Source organism: Gopherus evgoodei, unplaced genomic scaffold (genome assembly GCF_007399415.2).
Source record: "Gopherus evgoodei ecotype Sinaloan lineage unplaced genomic scaffold, rGopEvg1_v1.p scaffold_210_arrow_ctg1, whole genome shotgun sequence".
NCBI lineage: Eukaryota > Metazoa > Chordata > Testudines > Testudinidae > Gopherus > Gopherus evgoodei.
This window is the reverse complement of record NW_022059873.1, coordinates 39,062-54,636: the sequence shown is the minus strand read 5'-3', so window position 1 is coordinate 54,636 and position 15,575 is coordinate 39,062. Positions and strand designations below refer to the sequence as shown.

The following is a 15,575-nucleotide window of genomic DNA, read 5'->3' as shown; positions in this document are numbered from 1 at the left end:
GTCTGTCTCCGCAGATCCCAGCACTTGTACCTGCAGCCTGGCCCGGCCCCCAGCTCCCCGGCGGCCCCTGTCCTGCCCGGCTCGGCCCTGCTCTCGGGGGTGGCCCTCAAGGGCCAGTATGTGGAGTTCTCGGCCCTGCAGGCGGCCGAGCTGGCCAAGCTGCCGGCCACGGGGCTGCTCTACCAGGCGGCCCCCCCCTTCCTCTACAGCCCCCCCTTCTGTGCCGGCCAGCTGGGCCCCGAGCAGCCCCTACTCCAGGTATGTGGTGGAGGGGAGAGGAGGGGGCGGGGCTCCCTGCGCCTGGCTCCGCCCCCTGATCACCAGTTCCTCCCCTCCAGGTGCGGCAGGAGCTGAACCCCCCCTCGGATTTCTACCCAGGCTCCCTGGCGCAGGCCAATCAGAGCAACTTCCTGCAGGCCCCGGGCCCCGCCCAGCAGGTAAGCCCCGCCCTCAGCTTGCTGGCTCCGCCCCCAGCCCCGCCCCACGTGCTGACCCCTCTCCCCCTGCAGATGCTGCTGCCTGTGGTGGAGTCACAGCTGCCCCCGGTGGTGAACTTCAAGCTCCCTGCAGCAGGGGGGCGCCAGCCGCCCCCCCACCACTGCCCTGGTGCCCGTCACCCCGGGCCCCTGCGGCCCCCGGGGCAGCTGGCCGGGCGCCTGGTCCCCTCGCCCGTCCGCCGCCCTTCCCCCATGGCATGGGGCGCACGGAGGTAAGGGGGGCTGGCCGGGGGGGGGGGGGTGGGGGGGGGGGGGAGGGGCCCTGGCTGACCCCTGCTCCCCTCTCCCCACAGCTGCACCCCGTGGAGCTGAAGCCCTTCCCCGAGTACCGGAAGCTGAGCAGCCTGGGGGGGTCGAGCCCCATCAGTGGGCAGGTGAGTGGGAGTGGGGGGGAGGCTGAACCCCAGGGGTCCCCCTCCCACTGTGGCCCCCTCACCTACTCTCCTCTCCCCTCCCCCCACAGAGCCTGCGTTGGCCCCTTCAGCTCCCGCCTCCGGGCCCCAGGATCCAGCTACGCAGGGGGCAGCCGCAGCCAGCGCCCAGATGGGGGCCCGCTGGTGAGCCTGGGGCCCCTCCCCATGGGGGGGTGCTGCCCCGATCCAGCCCCATGGCCTCTCCCCTCAGGGGGACACTGCCCTGATGCGGCTCCACGGCCTCTCCCTGCGAGGGGGCCCTTTCCCGCTGGGGGGTGCTGCCTTGATCTGGCCCCATGGCCTTTCCCGCTGGGGGGCGCTGCCCTGATCCGGCCCCATGGCCTCTCCCCTCTGGGGGGCGCTGCCCTGATCCGGCCCCATGGCCTCTCCCCTCAGGGGGACACTGCCCTGATGCGGCTCCATGGCCTCTCCCTGCGAGGGGGCCCTTTCCTGCTGGGGGGTGCTGCCCCGATCCGGCCCCATGGCCTCTCCCCTCAGGGGGACACTGCCCTGATGCGGCTCCACGGTGTCTCCCTGCGAGGGGGCCCTTTCCTGCTGGGGGGTGCTGCCTTGATCCGTCCCCATGGCCTCTCCCCTGATCCAGCCCCTGGGCCTTTCCCGCTGGGGGGCGCTGCCCTGATCCGTCCCCATGGTCTCTTACCTCAGGGGGTGCTGCCCCCAATCCAGCACCCTCCATGCTGGGGGGGCACTGGCCCCCTCTGGCCTCAGCACAAGGAATGGGGCTTCGGGCTTGATCTGCATGTAGGGGGGGTAAGTTGCACCCCGTGTGTCTGACTCTCGCTCCCCCCAGGTCTCCCCATCGGACGTTCTCTGCTGGACCCCCAGGCCCTGGGAGCGCCACCCCCTAGCCCGTGAGGGGCCCCCCACCCACCGGCCCCCCAGCCAGAGTGACAAGCAGGATCCTGGCCTCAGCCATCAGCGCTAGCCTGGCCTGCCACCAGACTGGGCCAGGGGGTGGCCCCTGTTCCCCCCTCCCTCTCAATGAGTGGGGAGGGGCTGATCCCTTCCCTCTCTTAATTTCTGGGGGGGGTGTCACTGTGGAGCTGCCCCACTGAATGTAACTGGAGTTGGGTTTGTTTTTGATTCACATGAATTAATGGGGGGTCCCCTGCCCAGCTGCGTGTAAATATGTGTAGGGCAGGGGCCTCTCTCCCCTCCCCCCGCTGGGGGGGCAGCAGGTTTGTTACAAAATAAACTGAAAAACTGTTTAAAAAAATGAATAAAAGGTTAAAACACAAAAGGGGGGGCCCTGGTGTGGGGGGGGCAGGGGTTGGGCAGGGGGGCAGCAGGGCTGGGTCTACACTAGGGCTGTCAGTGCAGTGCAGGCCTAAAACGGGGCAGTTCCTGAGTGACCCACCCCCAGGCGGGGGCAGGTCTGTCCTCCATGGCTGGCTTGAGCCCTAGTCCTGCAGCGAGGAGTCCCCTGGGTTAACAGTGCCTTGCAGGGGCAGAAATGCTGCTGGGTGACCTGCTCACTCCCCAGGGGGGGGGGGGGCAGTGTTGTGTCTGGTGCTGAGGGGATAAAATTGACACCCATCAGCACTGGTGGCAGAGCTCAGGTCAGCCCCCCCAGGGCAGGTAGCACAGGGCCCGTTCTGGGACAGCCCCAGGGCAGCAGCAAGCGTGTCCCCTGTGGCTGGAGCAGTGACCCCGGCCAGGCCCTGGGCCCCAAGGGAGATTCTCTCTTTTCCCCTCGCTGGGGGGTAATGGCTGATTCACCCCCCCCCCCAGCACAGCTCTGTAGCCAGGGAGACGACCCCCCCCCCCCCAAACTGCCCTCTCTGCAGCCACAGAACAGGGGAAACTGAGGTACAGTGAGTGGAGCAAGGCCCCCAGCACAGACAGGACCCACAGCCCAACACCAAGTGGCTTTATTGGTGCCCCAGGGTGGGGCAGGGGATAAATAGGGGGTGGGGGGCACGGGCGCCCCCTAGGCCTCATCCCCGAAGGCGCGGGCAGCGTTGGGGAACCGCTGGGGACTGAAGCTGGGATCCTCCTGCAGCCGCTTCTGGAGGTCAGCGCAGAGCTGGAAGAGAGGGGGAGGGGTGAGCGCAGACACACAGGGAGCCCCACCCCAGAGAGCTTTGGGGGCCCAGCTGCTGTCACAGACCCATAAGGGGGTGTTGGATGGGGCCAACCCACAGGGGACATTGCTGGGTGCCAAATAGGGCAGGGGGCGACCCACAGGGGCAGCGCGGGGGGGCTCACCTGCTGCCGGTAGCCCTCCTGCAGCGCCGGCTCAGCCAGCTCCCGGCTCAGGCTCTCGCTGCCGCCCAGGGGCTTGGCGCCGGTGGCCTTGGCGGCTCGGCTGACGGCCTCGGAGAGGAGCAGCTGGGGGCCGTCGCCTCGCATGGTCTGGGGCACAGCAGAGGGAGAGTGCAGTTGGGGGGCGGTAGGCAGGGGGCTCACCTTGCGGCACTTGGCCGGCCTGCCCGTCAGGGAGGCGTCACTCAACACCCGAGGGGCTCGGTGGGGGGTGCGGTTAGGGGGCAGGGGCTCACCTTGCGGCGCCTGGCCGGCATGCCCGCCAGGGAGGCGTCGCTCAGCGGCTATGGGGCTCGGCGGGGGGTGCGGTTGGGGGGCAGGCACTGGGGGGGCTCACCTTGCGGCGCTTGGCCGGCATGCCCGTCAGGGAGGCGTCGCTCAGCGGCTGAGGGGCTCGGCGGGGGATGCGGTTGGGGGGCAGGCACTGGGGGGGCTCACCTTGCGGCGCTTGGCTGGCATGCCCGTCAGGCGTTGCTCAGCGGCGGGTGCGGTTGGGGGGCAGGCACTGGGGGGGGCTCACCTTGCGGCGCTTGGCCGGCATGCCCGCCAGGGAGGCGTCGCTCAGCGGCTAAGGGGCTCGGCGGGGGGTGCGGTTGGGGGGCAGGCACTGGGGGGGGCTCACCTTGCGGCGCTTGGCCGGCATGCCCGTCAGGGAGGCGTCGCTCAGCGGCTAAGGAGCTCGGCGGGGGGTGCGGTTGGGGGGCAGGCACTGGGGGGGCTCACCTTGCGGCGCTTGGCCGGCATGCCCGTCAGGGAGGCGTCGCTCAGCGGCTGAGGGGCTCGGCGGGGGGGTGCGGTTGGGGGGCAGGCACTGGGGGGGCTCACCTTGCGGCGCCTGGCCGGCATGCCCGTCGGAGGCGTCGCTCAGCGGCTGAGGGGCTCGGCGGGGGATGTGGTTGGGGGGCAGGCACTGGGGGGGCTCACCTTGCGGCGCTTGGCTGGCATGCCCGTCAGGCGTTGCTCAGCGGCGGGTGTGGTTGGGGGGCAGGCACTGGGGGGGGCTCACCTTGCGGCGCTTGGCCGGCATGCCCGTCAGGTAGGCGTCGCTCAGCGGCGGCTGCTGCTTCCCGCGGCGCTGGGTCTGGATGTCCTCCCGGATGATGGGCACCCACTCCTGGGGGCACAGGGGGGGTCAGTCACAGGGGGACACGGGTGCCCCCGCCAGCCCCCCCCCCCAGGCCTGGCACTCACCGGGGGCACGGCCGCTGCCCAGGGCTCGGCGTCAGGCGCAGGCTCCCCCGGCAGCTCCCGCGGCTCCGGCTCTGGGCACTGCGCCAGGGCCTCCTCCGCCGTGGTAGCCGGGGCCGGCGAGGCCGCGCTGTCTCGCTGTAACCGGGGGGGTTAAGAGATGGTGGGGCTCCCTCGACAGCCCCCCCCGACAGCCTCCCTCCACCCCAGCAGCAGGGACCCCCCAACAGCCTCCCTCCACCCCAGCAGCAGGGACCCCCCACGGCCCCCCCCAACAGCAGGGGCCCCTCACCCTTGACAGCCTCCCCCCACCTCACAGCAGGGACCCCCGCACCCGGTACCTGCGCGGCTTCGGGGAGCTGCTCGGCCGCCTGCAACTCCATGGGTTCATCTGGCGCTGGCTGCAGAGAGGGGGAGGGTCAGAGCGGACACCGGGGGGCTGCCCTGCCCCCCCTGCCCCCCGGCTCGTCCTTACCTGGGGGGCCTCGCCCACGCGGCGCACGTACGGCAGCACCTGCTCCTCGGTGACAGGCATGTGCTCCAGGACCACCTGCAGCCGCAGCCCCATCATGGCCGTCAGCCAGCTCACCAGCGAGGGGTTCACGTCCGCCGAGAGCCGCCGCTGGGGGACAGGGGGGTCAGTGTTACCCCCGGAGCCCCCCCCAGCCGGCACTGCAACCCCCCCAACTCCCCCCGTCAGCCAGCTCACCAGCGAGGGGTTCACGTCCGCCGAGAGCCGCCGCTGGGGGACGGGGGGGTCAGCGTCACCCACCGGAGGCCCCCCCAGCCGGTACCGCCCCCCAACTCCCCCCGTCAGCCAGCTCACCAGCGAGGGGTTCACATCCGCCGAGAGCCGCTGCTGGGGGACAGGGGGGCCAGTTTTACCCCCGGAGCCCCCCCCCAGCCGGCACCGCAACCCCCCCAACTCCCCCCGTCAGCCAGCTCACCAGCGCGGGGTTCACGTCCGCCGAGAGCCGCCGCTGGGGGATAGGGGGGTCAGTGTTACCCCCGGAGCCCCCCCCCAGCCGGCACCGACCCCCAACTCCCCCCGTCAGCCAGCTCACCAGCGAGGGGTTCACGTCCGCCGAGAGCCGCCGCTGGGGGACAGGGGGGTCAGTGTTACCCCCGGAGCCCCCCCCAGCCGGCACCGCCCCCCAACTCCCCCCGTCAGCAGCTCACCAGCGAGGGGTTCACGTCCGCCAAGAGCCGCTGCTGGGGGACGGGGGGGCAGCGTCACCCCCCGGAACACCCCGCCGGCCAGTACCACCGGCCCCCCAACTCCCCCTGGCAGCCAGCTCACCAGCGAGGGGTTCACGTCCGCCGAGAGCCGCCGCTGGGGGACAGGGGGGTCAGTGTTACCCCCGGAGCCCCCCCAGCCGGCACCGACCCCCAACTCCCCCCGTCAGCCAGCTCACCAGGGAGGGGTTCACGTCCGCCGAGAGCCGCTGCTGGGGGACGGGGGGTCAGTGTTACCCCCTGGAACCCACCCCAGCCGGCACCGCCCCCCAACTCCCCCCGTCAGCCAGCTCACCAGGGAGGGGTTCACGTCCGCCGAGAGCCGCTGCTGGGGGACGGGGGGGGGCAGTGTCACCCCCCAGAACACCCTGCCGGCCAGTACTACCCGCACCCCCAAGCCACACAGCGCTGCCACCGCCCCTGCTGGCCAGCACAACCCCCCACATCCCCCCCTTCCCCATCAGCACCCCCGTGCCAGTGCAGGTACACGATCCTGGCCGGGGCCCTGGGGGGGCCTAGGCACTCACGATGCGGTCGTTGATGACGGCGGTCAGGGCGCCCCGCTCCCCCCGCAGGCAGTACAGGTTCAGCGCCAAGCACTCGAACAGGCCCTGGTTACACAGCTCCAGCAGCCGGCACCCGAAGGTGGGGTCTGGGGGCGGGGGGGGGCATTAGAGCCAGGCCTGTAACCTCCGAGAACCCCCAAGAAACCCCCCATGCGACACCCCCCCTCAGCCCCCAGCCTCAGGGACCTCCCCTGGGACACTCCCCCAGAACCTCCCCCAGCCTCAGGGACCTCCCTCGCGACACCCCCCCAGCCTCCCCCCAGTAACCCCCTTCCCAGCCCCAGGGACCTCCCTCGCGACACCCCCCCCAGAAACCCCCTCCCCAGCCCCAGGGACCTCCCCTGCGACACCCTCCCTGGCCCCCCGTGAGCCCCCTCACCAGCGCAGCGCAGGATGTGGGTGGCGATGCGGCTGAAATGCTCCTGCAGGAACTCCAGATTGGTCCGGGTGATGTCGACCCCATCCTGCACCCGCACCGAGGCCTGGGGGGCGGGGGGAGCAGCAATGAGACACTGGGGACCCCCCACCCCCGGGAAGCCCCTCACACACCATTACTGGGGGGGCTGTTCCGTCGGCCCCCCATTGTCCTCAGGCCACCTCTGAATGGAATGGGGGAGAGTGGAGCTTCCCCCAGCACACAGCCACTGGGAGTGGGGAGAGTGGGGCCCCCCGCAGCCGGGGGGGAAGGGGTGAAGGGAGAACAGCCCCAGCCTGCAGCCGGTGAGAGTGGGGTGAGGGGAGAGCAGGGCCCCCCCCAGCCAATGGGGGGGTGAAGGGAGAACAGCCCCAGCCTGCAGCCGGTGAGAGTGGGGTGAGGGGAGAGCAGGGCCCCCCCCAGCCAATGGGGGGGGGTGAAGGGAGAACAGCCCCAGCCTGCAGCCGGTGAGAGTGGGGTGAGGGGAGAGCAGGGCCCCCCCCAGCCAATGGGGGAGTGAAGGGAGAACAGCCCCAGCCTGCAGCTGGTAAGAGTGGGCCCCCCCCCGCAGCTGGGGGGTGGGGTGAGGGGAAAGCAGGGCCCCCCTCTGCCCGCAGCCGGTGGGAGGTGAAAGGAGAACAGCCCCCCCCCCAACCCCCACAGCCGGTGAGGGTGGGGCCCCCCCCACAGCCAGGGAGCTGAGGGGAGAACGGGCCCCCCCAGCCCAGGGGGGACACTCACAAAGCTCTCGCGGATGTATTCCTGCAGGCCAGTGATCAGGCTGTGGGTGGCCACCTGGGGGAGCAAACACAGTTTAGGAGGGGAGAAAGGGGGACAGCCAGGCTGGGGGTCAGGAGTGGGGGCCACAAGGAGCAGGGGTCGAGGGGCTCATGGATGTTTGGGGGGCTCAGCAGGGGTTGGATGCCCCCCTGGTGGAAGGAGTGGGGGATTCGGGGGGCTCTTCACCCGCACGTTGTGGTCCGAGGGCTCCCGCCCCCCCAGGTACTCCTGGTGGAAGGAGTGGGGGATTCGGGGGGCCCCTCACCCGCACGTTGTGGTCCGAGGGCTCCCGCCCCCCCAGGTACTCCTGGTGGAAGAAGCGGCGCAGCTGGGGCTGGACGCGCTGCAGCGGCTGGAACTGCCCGTGGAGCAGCATCACCACGTCCACCATGGAGAAATTCTGGCAGATCAGCGAGAGCAGGTCCCCGAAGAAGCCTGGGAACAGACGGGGGCAATGGGGCAGCGGGACACCCCCGGGGGGCCGGGCCTGGCAGGGGGGCCAGGCAGGAGGGGGCGAGGGAAGCCAAGAGAAATGTGGCCTGACAGGATGGTGGGGGACTGGCCAGAAGGGGCACAGCCCCCAGGAAGGGGCAGGGCCCAGCAGCCCAGAGGGGGTGGGGCTGCTGGAAGGGACGGGACCAGGCAGCAGAGGCGGGGCCAGGCAGCCAGAGGGGGCAGGGCCGCCAGAAGGATCGGGGGGGGCAGCAGCCCAGAGGGGGTGGAGCCACTGGAAGGGGCGGGGCCAGGCCACCCAGAGGGGGCGTGGCTGTGGAAACGGCCCAGCAGCCCAGAGGGGGCGTGGCTGCCGGAAGGAGCGGGGCCCGGCAGCCCAGAGGGGTGGGGCTGTGGCAACAGACAGGGCTCAGCCGCCCAGAGGGGGCGTGGCTGCCGGAAGGGGCAGGGCCCAGCAGCCCAGAGGGGGCGTGGCTGCCAGAAGGGGCGGGTCCCAGCAGCCCAGAGGGGGCGTGGCTGCCGGAAGGGGCGGGGCCCAGCAGCCCAGAGGGGGCGTGGCTGTGGAACAGATGGGGCCCGGCCGCCCAGAGGGGGCGTGGCTGCCAGAAGGGGCGGGGCCCGGCCGCCCAGAGGGGACATGGCTGCCAGAAGGGGCGGGGCCCAGCAGCCCAAGAGGGGTGGGGCTTGGCTGCCAGAAGGGGCCCGGCCGCCCAGAGGGGGCGTGGCTGCCAGAAGGGGCGGGGCCCGGCCGCCCAGAGGGGTGGGGCTGTGGGAACAGATGGGGCCCAGCCACCCAGAGGGGATGTGGCTGCCGGAAGGGGCGGGGCCCGGCCGCCCAGAGGGGGCGTGGCTCACCGATGGCGCCCTCCGTGCCCGGCTCAAAGAGGTTGCTGGTACCGCTGAGGCGCTGGATGAAGCTGGCGATGCTCTCGGTGCTGCCCTGCTGGGCGTTCAGCGAGCCCATCATGGACGACAGCACTCCCTGCACCACGCTGATGAAGAACTCGGGGGTCAGGGCCTCGGGGCCCCCAGGGGGGCGGCCCCGCCCCCGCTCGCTGCCTGACACCCGCTCAGACATCAGGGGCAGGGCAGGGGCTGGAGGGGCCTCTGGCTGCGGAGGAGGGGGAGGGGCAGGGGGTGGAGCCTGTTCTGGCACCTGTGGGGGGGGCGGCCCCCATCTGCGTGGCCTGGACAACAGAAAGACACAGTAGTCAAGGACGGCTTGGGCAGGCTCTCCAGTCAAGGACATAGGGGGAAGTCTGGCCTTACCCAGAATGCCATGGGGTGGGCAGTGCTCACCTGCAGGAAGTCTGTCATGCCCTGCAGGAAGGCGGGCATGCCAGGCATGGCCACGGTGATGGTGGGGGAGCCCACGCCAGCCACGCCCGGGCCCGTCGCCCCCAGCAGGTTGCCCAGGAGCTGGGAGAAGTGGAGATCGTCAGTGGGCGGGGGCGGCTGGGCCGAGGAGGAGGCAGAGGGCACGGGGCCCCCTGGCGCCCCGGCAGAGCTGCTCCCCGCCGCCGTGGTGGCAGTGTTGGTGGTGGCGGCGCTGGCTGAGGCCGTGGGCGGGGAGGCCGGGGCCGGGAAGGAGGCCGACGAGGTGGTGGAGGTGGAGGAGGAGGAGGAAGATGACACCGAAGATGAACCGCTGCCCTGAGCTGGGAGGAGCAAAATTAGCATAGAAGGCCCTGCCCTTCCCCTTCCCAGTCATCCCCATTCACCCCAAACCTTCCCATAATGCCCCCTGCCTAACCCCTCAATCTCTCCCTACCCACTCCACCGTCCCCTCCCATAATCCTCTCTTAATCCCCCGAAATAACCCCCCCGCACACACATGCTGCCCCACCCATGACCCCAGCACCTCACACCGCCAAAGGCTCTCCGAACCCCTATGGTGCAAGACAACGGGTGAGAAAAGACACACACCCCCCCGGCCCCAGTTTCCTGCCCCCCATCCCACCCCAAAGGAGACATGTGGGGCAGAGACTTACCCACAAGAACCGGCTGCATCAGCAGCTGTCCAAGGAGCCCACTGATCATCTGTGCCAGGGAGGCATTGCCCCCTATGCCGGGGACCTGGGGGGGGGGGAAGAGACAGAAGTTATCTCTGAGCCAGTGCCCCTTAACGGGGAAGAGACTCTGCCCCACTCTCCGCCCCGGAGCCAGCCAGTCCCTGCCCTGGGGCCGGCTGGGAGCTGGCACCCCCTAGAGGGAACAAGCCCCTGCCCCATTCCCCACCCCCCTTAAACAGCAAGTCCCCGCCCCAAGCCAACCAATCCCTGTAGTGGGGACAGGCCCCATGCCCCATTCGCTGGGCTCTCACCACGGGTCCTGGTGCCTGGGGGGCCCCCGGGTGGGTGGGCCGGGCGGATGGGGCTGAGGGCCGGGCGATCACCACGCGCGTTGGGGCTGACTGGAAGCCAGGGACCTGCTGGCCTGCGGCACAGGAAGGAACCGGGTTACAACGAGCCGCCAGGGTGGGAACGCAGCCACCTCTCGGGCAGAGCGGCCCTTCACTGCCCCCCATTGGCCACACCCACCTGTGGCGGCTGAAGCCGCGGCCGCCATGGCCTGCTGGGTGATCTGGTGAGCCACCGCCTGCATCAGCTCCGGGGGCAGGCTGGGCAGGGGAACGTGCGCAGCGCCTCCTGCTGGGGGGAGGGAGACAGCCGAGTCACCAGGCGGCGTCAGCGCAGCGCCTCCTACTGGGAAGCTGCCACAACAGCTCCAGCCCTGCCCGTCCCCCTGTCCAGCCCTGCCCCCCAGGCCCCATCCCCGCCCCTCACTCCCAACCCACAGCCCCTGCTAGCCCAGCCCTGGGCTCTAAGGCTGGGCACATCTCACCTATGCCCGGGCCATGCCCGGCTGGTCCAGCAGTGCCCATGGAAACGGTGCCCCCAGAGCCGCCCCCTGGTGCCTGAGACCCAGAATCTGAGGATAAGAAACAAGATGATTGACCCAGGATCGAACCCAGGAGTCCTGGAGCGGAACGGCCCCTGCCCCAACCCCCTCTTTCCCCCCGAGCCAGCCAATGTCCTCCAGGGGGGACAGGGCCCCTGCGCCCCATTCCCACCCTCCGAACCAGCCAGTGCCCTCCGGGGGGACAGGGCCTCCGCCGCCCCAAGCCAGTCAGTGCCCCTGCCCCATTCCCCGCCCCTCGGGGGTCTCCCACTCACCCTGTATGTTCATGTGCATCATGACAACGGGCTCGACGGTCTGGTGGGAGATGCGGATGACCCGGGGGTGGCTGGTCTGGGAGCCTTGGGTCTGAGTTGGGGCCGCCCCAGGCCCCAGCTGGCTCTCTGGGCCCCGGCCTGGCTCCCCGGGGCTGGGGGCTCCAGCCAGGATCGGGGGGGAGGGCTGAGTGGGGGCAGGTCCCTCAGAGCCAGGCTGGGAGGGGCGTGCACCGTTCCCCGTCATGGTCACTGTGGTCCCAACGTTGATCTGTGGACAGATGAGAAGTTAGGGGGGCCCATCCCGGATGCCTGGGTCCATCCCCTCCCTCCCTGGAGCTGTGACCCTACCGAGACATGTCATCCCGGGCCCTGAGTCCATCCCCCTCCACAGGGGCTGTAAGCCCCTCTAGGGGTATCATCCCAGACACCTGACTCCCCGGGAGCCCCCAGGTGGGGTTAGTCCAGAAACCTGGATCCATCCTCCCTCCCTAAGAGCTCCGAGGCCCCTCAGGGGCGGGCAGCGTCCCGGACGCCTGGGTCCTGCACCCCAGCTCACCTGTATGGGGATGGCAGCCTGCTGCAGCACCATGGGGGCAGCGTAGTGGGACATGGGCCGGACCACGTGGAGGTGGCGGGGGGCGCTGCAGGACAGGTTGCAGCGCAGGTCAGACAGGGCCACGAACGTGTTCCCCAGTAGGCGCATGGACTCCCCCACCAGGTTGATGATGCGCTGGTCTTCCTCGCGCCCCTCCGTCTGCCAACACAGGGGGCACGGTCAGCCCCCACAGTGCCGCCCATGGTATCACCCACCTCCCCACCCTCTGCCATCCTATCCATGGTACAGCCCAGCTCAGAGTCCCCATTCTCCTCTTCATGGTATCACCCATCTCAGAGCCAAAATAATCACCACCCCTTTGCATGGTGCAAACCATTATGCTCTGAGCTGCTCGGCTTCTAGCCAATCAAAGGCCTGACAGCTGGGGCAGGAGCCTGGACCATACCCAAGGGTTAGAACTGACTTGTGGGGAGCGGGGATTTGGATCCTACCACCCTTTCATAGATTGGGGGGGAGAGCAGAATTTGGACCATCCCATTATCACCAGGACAGGGGTGGGGGGCAGAGAAGAGATTTGGACCATCCCAATCTCACAGCGTTGGAGGGAATGTTCCAAACATCCCATTCTGAAGGGACAGGGGGAGACTTGGACCATCCCAATCTCAGGGAGGGGGGTGTTCAGAACATCCCATTCTCCCTGGGACAGGGGTGGGCCTGGCACATCCCATTCTCACTGCCCGGGGCTGGGGGGGGTTAACTAGCCCTTACATTGTTGTTGTAGTCAGTGGTGCTGGCCATGGCCAGGATCTCCTGGTATCGCTGCAGGAAGGGCTGTAGCTGCTCCTCCACCCTGCGCAGCTCCAGCAGCACCTCCACGTACTCAGCCGGCGCCGGGTGGCTGCAGGGAGACCGGAGACAGGGCTCAGTGGGCGCCAGGGCCCCGCTCCCCACCCCACCCGCTCAGCCCTGTCCTCACTTGGGGGCCCCTTCGGCAGCTGGGGGCGGCTCCGGCCCAGGCTGGGGGTTCTCCTCGCCGGGCGCGGCTGGGGGCTCCGAATCAGCTGCCTCCATTGGCTCCCGCTGGCCGGGGCTGGTGGAGGGCAGCGACTCGTCGGGGGCCAAGGGGGCATTCTCTGGCGTGGGCTGCGGCTGCCCATTGGTGCGACCCTAGAGAGAGAGAGAAAGAGACACACTGGGCTCAGAGCCTGGGACTCCCCTCCCCCCCCCCGAGTGGAGCCTCAGCCCCATGGCACTCCCGCTCCCTCCCCCCCACCGGGCCTCAGCCCCACGGCACTCACCTCCAGCCGGCCCAGGATGCCCTGCACGTCTCGGAGCATGTGCTGTGCCATCACCAGGCGGACGCGGGGCTCACTCTGGAACAACAGGGCAGGGCTGGGTCAGGGCTGGGCCTGGGAGTGGAGCTCCCAAGAGGACAGCCTGGTACTAACCCGGACCAGATCCCGGGGCCCGGCCAGCCAGGGACACACGAGACACACACACAGGCCCAGCCACCACGGGACACACACACACACCTGGGCCCAGCCACCACGGGACACACACACACACACACACACACACACACCTGGGCCCAGCCACCACGGGGCCCCCAGACCAAGGGTCAATCCAGAACAGGACCCAGAGCCCCCAGGACACCCCCCAGGCCCGACCAGCCTGGGACTCCCGCCTCCTGGATGAGATCCATGGGCCTTGCCTGCCCCACCCCTCAATGAGTAACCCCAGAATCAGTAAATGGGCCCACTCAGCTGTTTTCTGTCCCCTTTAGCCCCCAAAGACGATTTCCGGGAGGGAATTTCACTGGTTCAGACCCAGAACCAGCCCTGTGCTCTGCCAATTCTCTAACCCTTCCCAGAATCCCCCCTGCCCCCAACCCCCGCTGACCTTTCACCCCTGCGCCCCCAATGCCCACCCCCCTCCAGTACCTGTATGGGCGCCTGTTCCATATTAATATGAACATCCACAGAGGATCCGTCGATCTTAGGGGGAGGAGGCAGGAGACAGGAGCGAAGGAGGGAGAGACGGAGAAAACCAAGGGAAACAAAAAAGGCGGAAAAACAGGAAAAGAGAGAAAAAATAAATAAAAACAGAGAAAGGAGGGAGGGGCCACAGACACTCAGCACAAGGAGGAGGTGGATAGAGGACCGGACCCCTTCTGCCCTCCCCCAGCCGGGATTGAAAACCCGGAGTCCTGGCTCCCAGCCCCCCCCACTCTAACCCACCAGTTCCCCCGCTCCCCTCCCAGAGCCGGGAGAGAACCCAGGAGTCCTGGCTCCCAGCCCCCTCGGCTCTAACCCACCAGCCCCCTCCCTGCCCATAGCCGAGGAGAGAACCCAGGCATCCTGGCTCCCAGCCCCCCTGCTCTAACCCACCAGCCCCCACTCTCCACCCAGAGCGGGGGAGAGAACCCAGGCATCTTGGCTCCCAGCCCCCCTGCTCTAACCCACCAGCCCCCACTCCCTCCCAGAGCCGGGAGAGAACCCAGGAGTCCTGTGTTCCCACCCGCCCATCACTCTTGGTGACACACACTGGCTAAAAGATCTCATACCCATCAGAGAACCACACAGAGAATAAACCAAAGCAAACTGCTAGAGGAGAGTGAAAAGCTGCCTTTTCCAGGAGCCAACCCCCAGCAACGCACTGGGGCTAGCGCTGCCGGCAGGAGAGAGCCCCACCCCCATCGCGCCCCTGGCAGAACTCACCTGTGAGGGCGGCTGCGGGTCCATAATGCTGACTGGTAAATTGAAGGTCCCGACCATGACGTAGCTGTTGGCGTTACGGTCGTGGACGGTGGCACCGGCTCCCCGGCCCCCGATGCCATTGTGGGGGGCTGAGGCCGAGCTGGCTCCAGAGGGACCCCCAGAGGAGGGCGACTGAGCCTGGGGAGGGGCACGTTCCACCAAGTGGATCACTTTGCCCCCAACATCTTGGAAAAAAGAGACAAAAGGGGGTGAAACCAGAACCTTAAACCTCTGGACTCCATCCCCCCAGTCCTCCCAGGTCTGCTGGTGCCCCTCACTCCCGAACCGCAACCCCTGCCAGCCCAGCCCTGCCCCCCCAGCACTGCCGGTGCCCCTCACTCCCGACCCGCAGCCCCCTGCCAGCCCAGCCCTGCCCCCCAGCACTGCCGGTGCCCCTCACTCCCAACCCGCAGCCCCCCACACTCACTATATTCTTTAAGCTTCTTGTCGTCCTGCAGGACTCGCCCCTGGTAGATCAGACGCTGTTTCTCCGCGGGGATATTTACTGAGCCCGCAATGTGCTCTTTGAACTCCTTCACTGTCACCTACAGGGGAAAGGGGCAAGAACCAGTGGGGTCAAACCTGCACCCATCACCTCGTCTCGGCTCACACACTGGGCTCGCCACCCCGTGCATGCAGCCCCTGTGGGGTGGGGTGCAGGGGCTAGCCAGTCAGGGACCCCCCGCCCGGGGCTGAGCTGCGGCTGGCTCTGGGGTGGGAGCAGGAGCTGCCAAACAGCCGAATGGGGCGGGTGCAGAACATCCCTTTAGCCGGACAGAGCCGGCCCGGGATCGAGCCGCACCCAGCAGCCTCCCAACCTCTCACCTCCGCCTCCACGGTGAAGGTCCTGGTCTGCGAGTCGAGCGTCTTCACCATCACTTCGAGGTTCTCCGCTTCCGCCATGGCGCCGGCTCCTGTCACGGGACAGCGGGTTACGCGACCGGGGCCCTCGTTGCCTCCAGATCAGCCACTGCTGGGTGCCCTGAACGTAACCCCCCTCCCCCACCCTGCACCCCTGGGTGCCCTGAACGTAACCCCCCTCCCCTCCCCCACCCTGCACCCCCGGGTGCCCTGAACGTAACCCCCCTCCCCTCCCCCACCCTGCACCCCGGGTGCCCTGAACGTAACCCCCCTCTCCTCCCCCACCCTGCACCCCCAGGTGCCCTGAAAGTAACCCCCCTCCCCTCCCCTCCCCCACCCTGCACCCCCGGGTGCCCTGAACGTAACCCCCCTCCCCCACCCTGCACCCCCGG

General features: G+C 69.1%; 2 protein-coding genes across 2 annotated transcripts; one reads left to right on the top strand and one right to left on the bottom strand.

Annotated features, from left to right (window-relative positions):
- The first annotated feature begins 693 nt into the window (after nt 1–693).
- LOC115640137 (protein PRRC2A-like) lies at nt 694–2,151 on the top strand. The gene is made up of 4 exons (XM_030542984.1): nt 694–709; nt 791–871; nt 961–1,054; nt 1,722–2,151. The coding sequence occupies exons 1-4, from the start codon at nt 695–697 to the stop codon at nt 1,784–1,786; spliced, it is 255 nt and encodes an 84-aa protein (XP_030398844.1). The 5' UTR covers nt 694; the 3' UTR covers nt 1,787–2,151.
- A 635-nt stretch (nt 2,152–2,786) lies between these two features.
- Nucleotides 2,787–15,338, bottom strand: LOC115640140 (large proline-rich protein BAG6-like). The gene is made up of 25 exons (XM_030542986.1): nt 15,148–15,338; nt 14,750–14,867; nt 14,284–14,507; nt 13,507–13,560; nt 12,865–12,939; nt 12,543–12,733; nt 12,335–12,464; nt 11,567–11,764; nt 11,011–11,278; nt 10,679–10,765; nt 10,375–10,485; nt 10,161–10,270; nt 9,826–9,910; nt 9,134–9,492; nt 8,690–8,990; nt 7,647–7,816; nt 7,343–7,396; nt 6,566–6,668; nt 6,148–6,272; nt 4,860–5,006; nt 4,726–4,785; nt 4,388–4,522; nt 4,203–4,310; nt 3,140–3,286; nt 2,787–2,957 (listed from the first exon to the last, which is right to left on the bottom strand). The coding sequence occupies exons 1-25, from the start codon at nt 15,223–15,225 to the stop codon at nt 2,862–2,864; spliced, it is 3,534 nt and encodes a 1,177-aa protein (XP_030398846.1). The 5' UTR covers nt 15,226–15,338; the 3' UTR covers nt 2,787–2,861.
- Between the last annotated feature and the right edge of the window lie 237 nt (nt 15,339–15,575).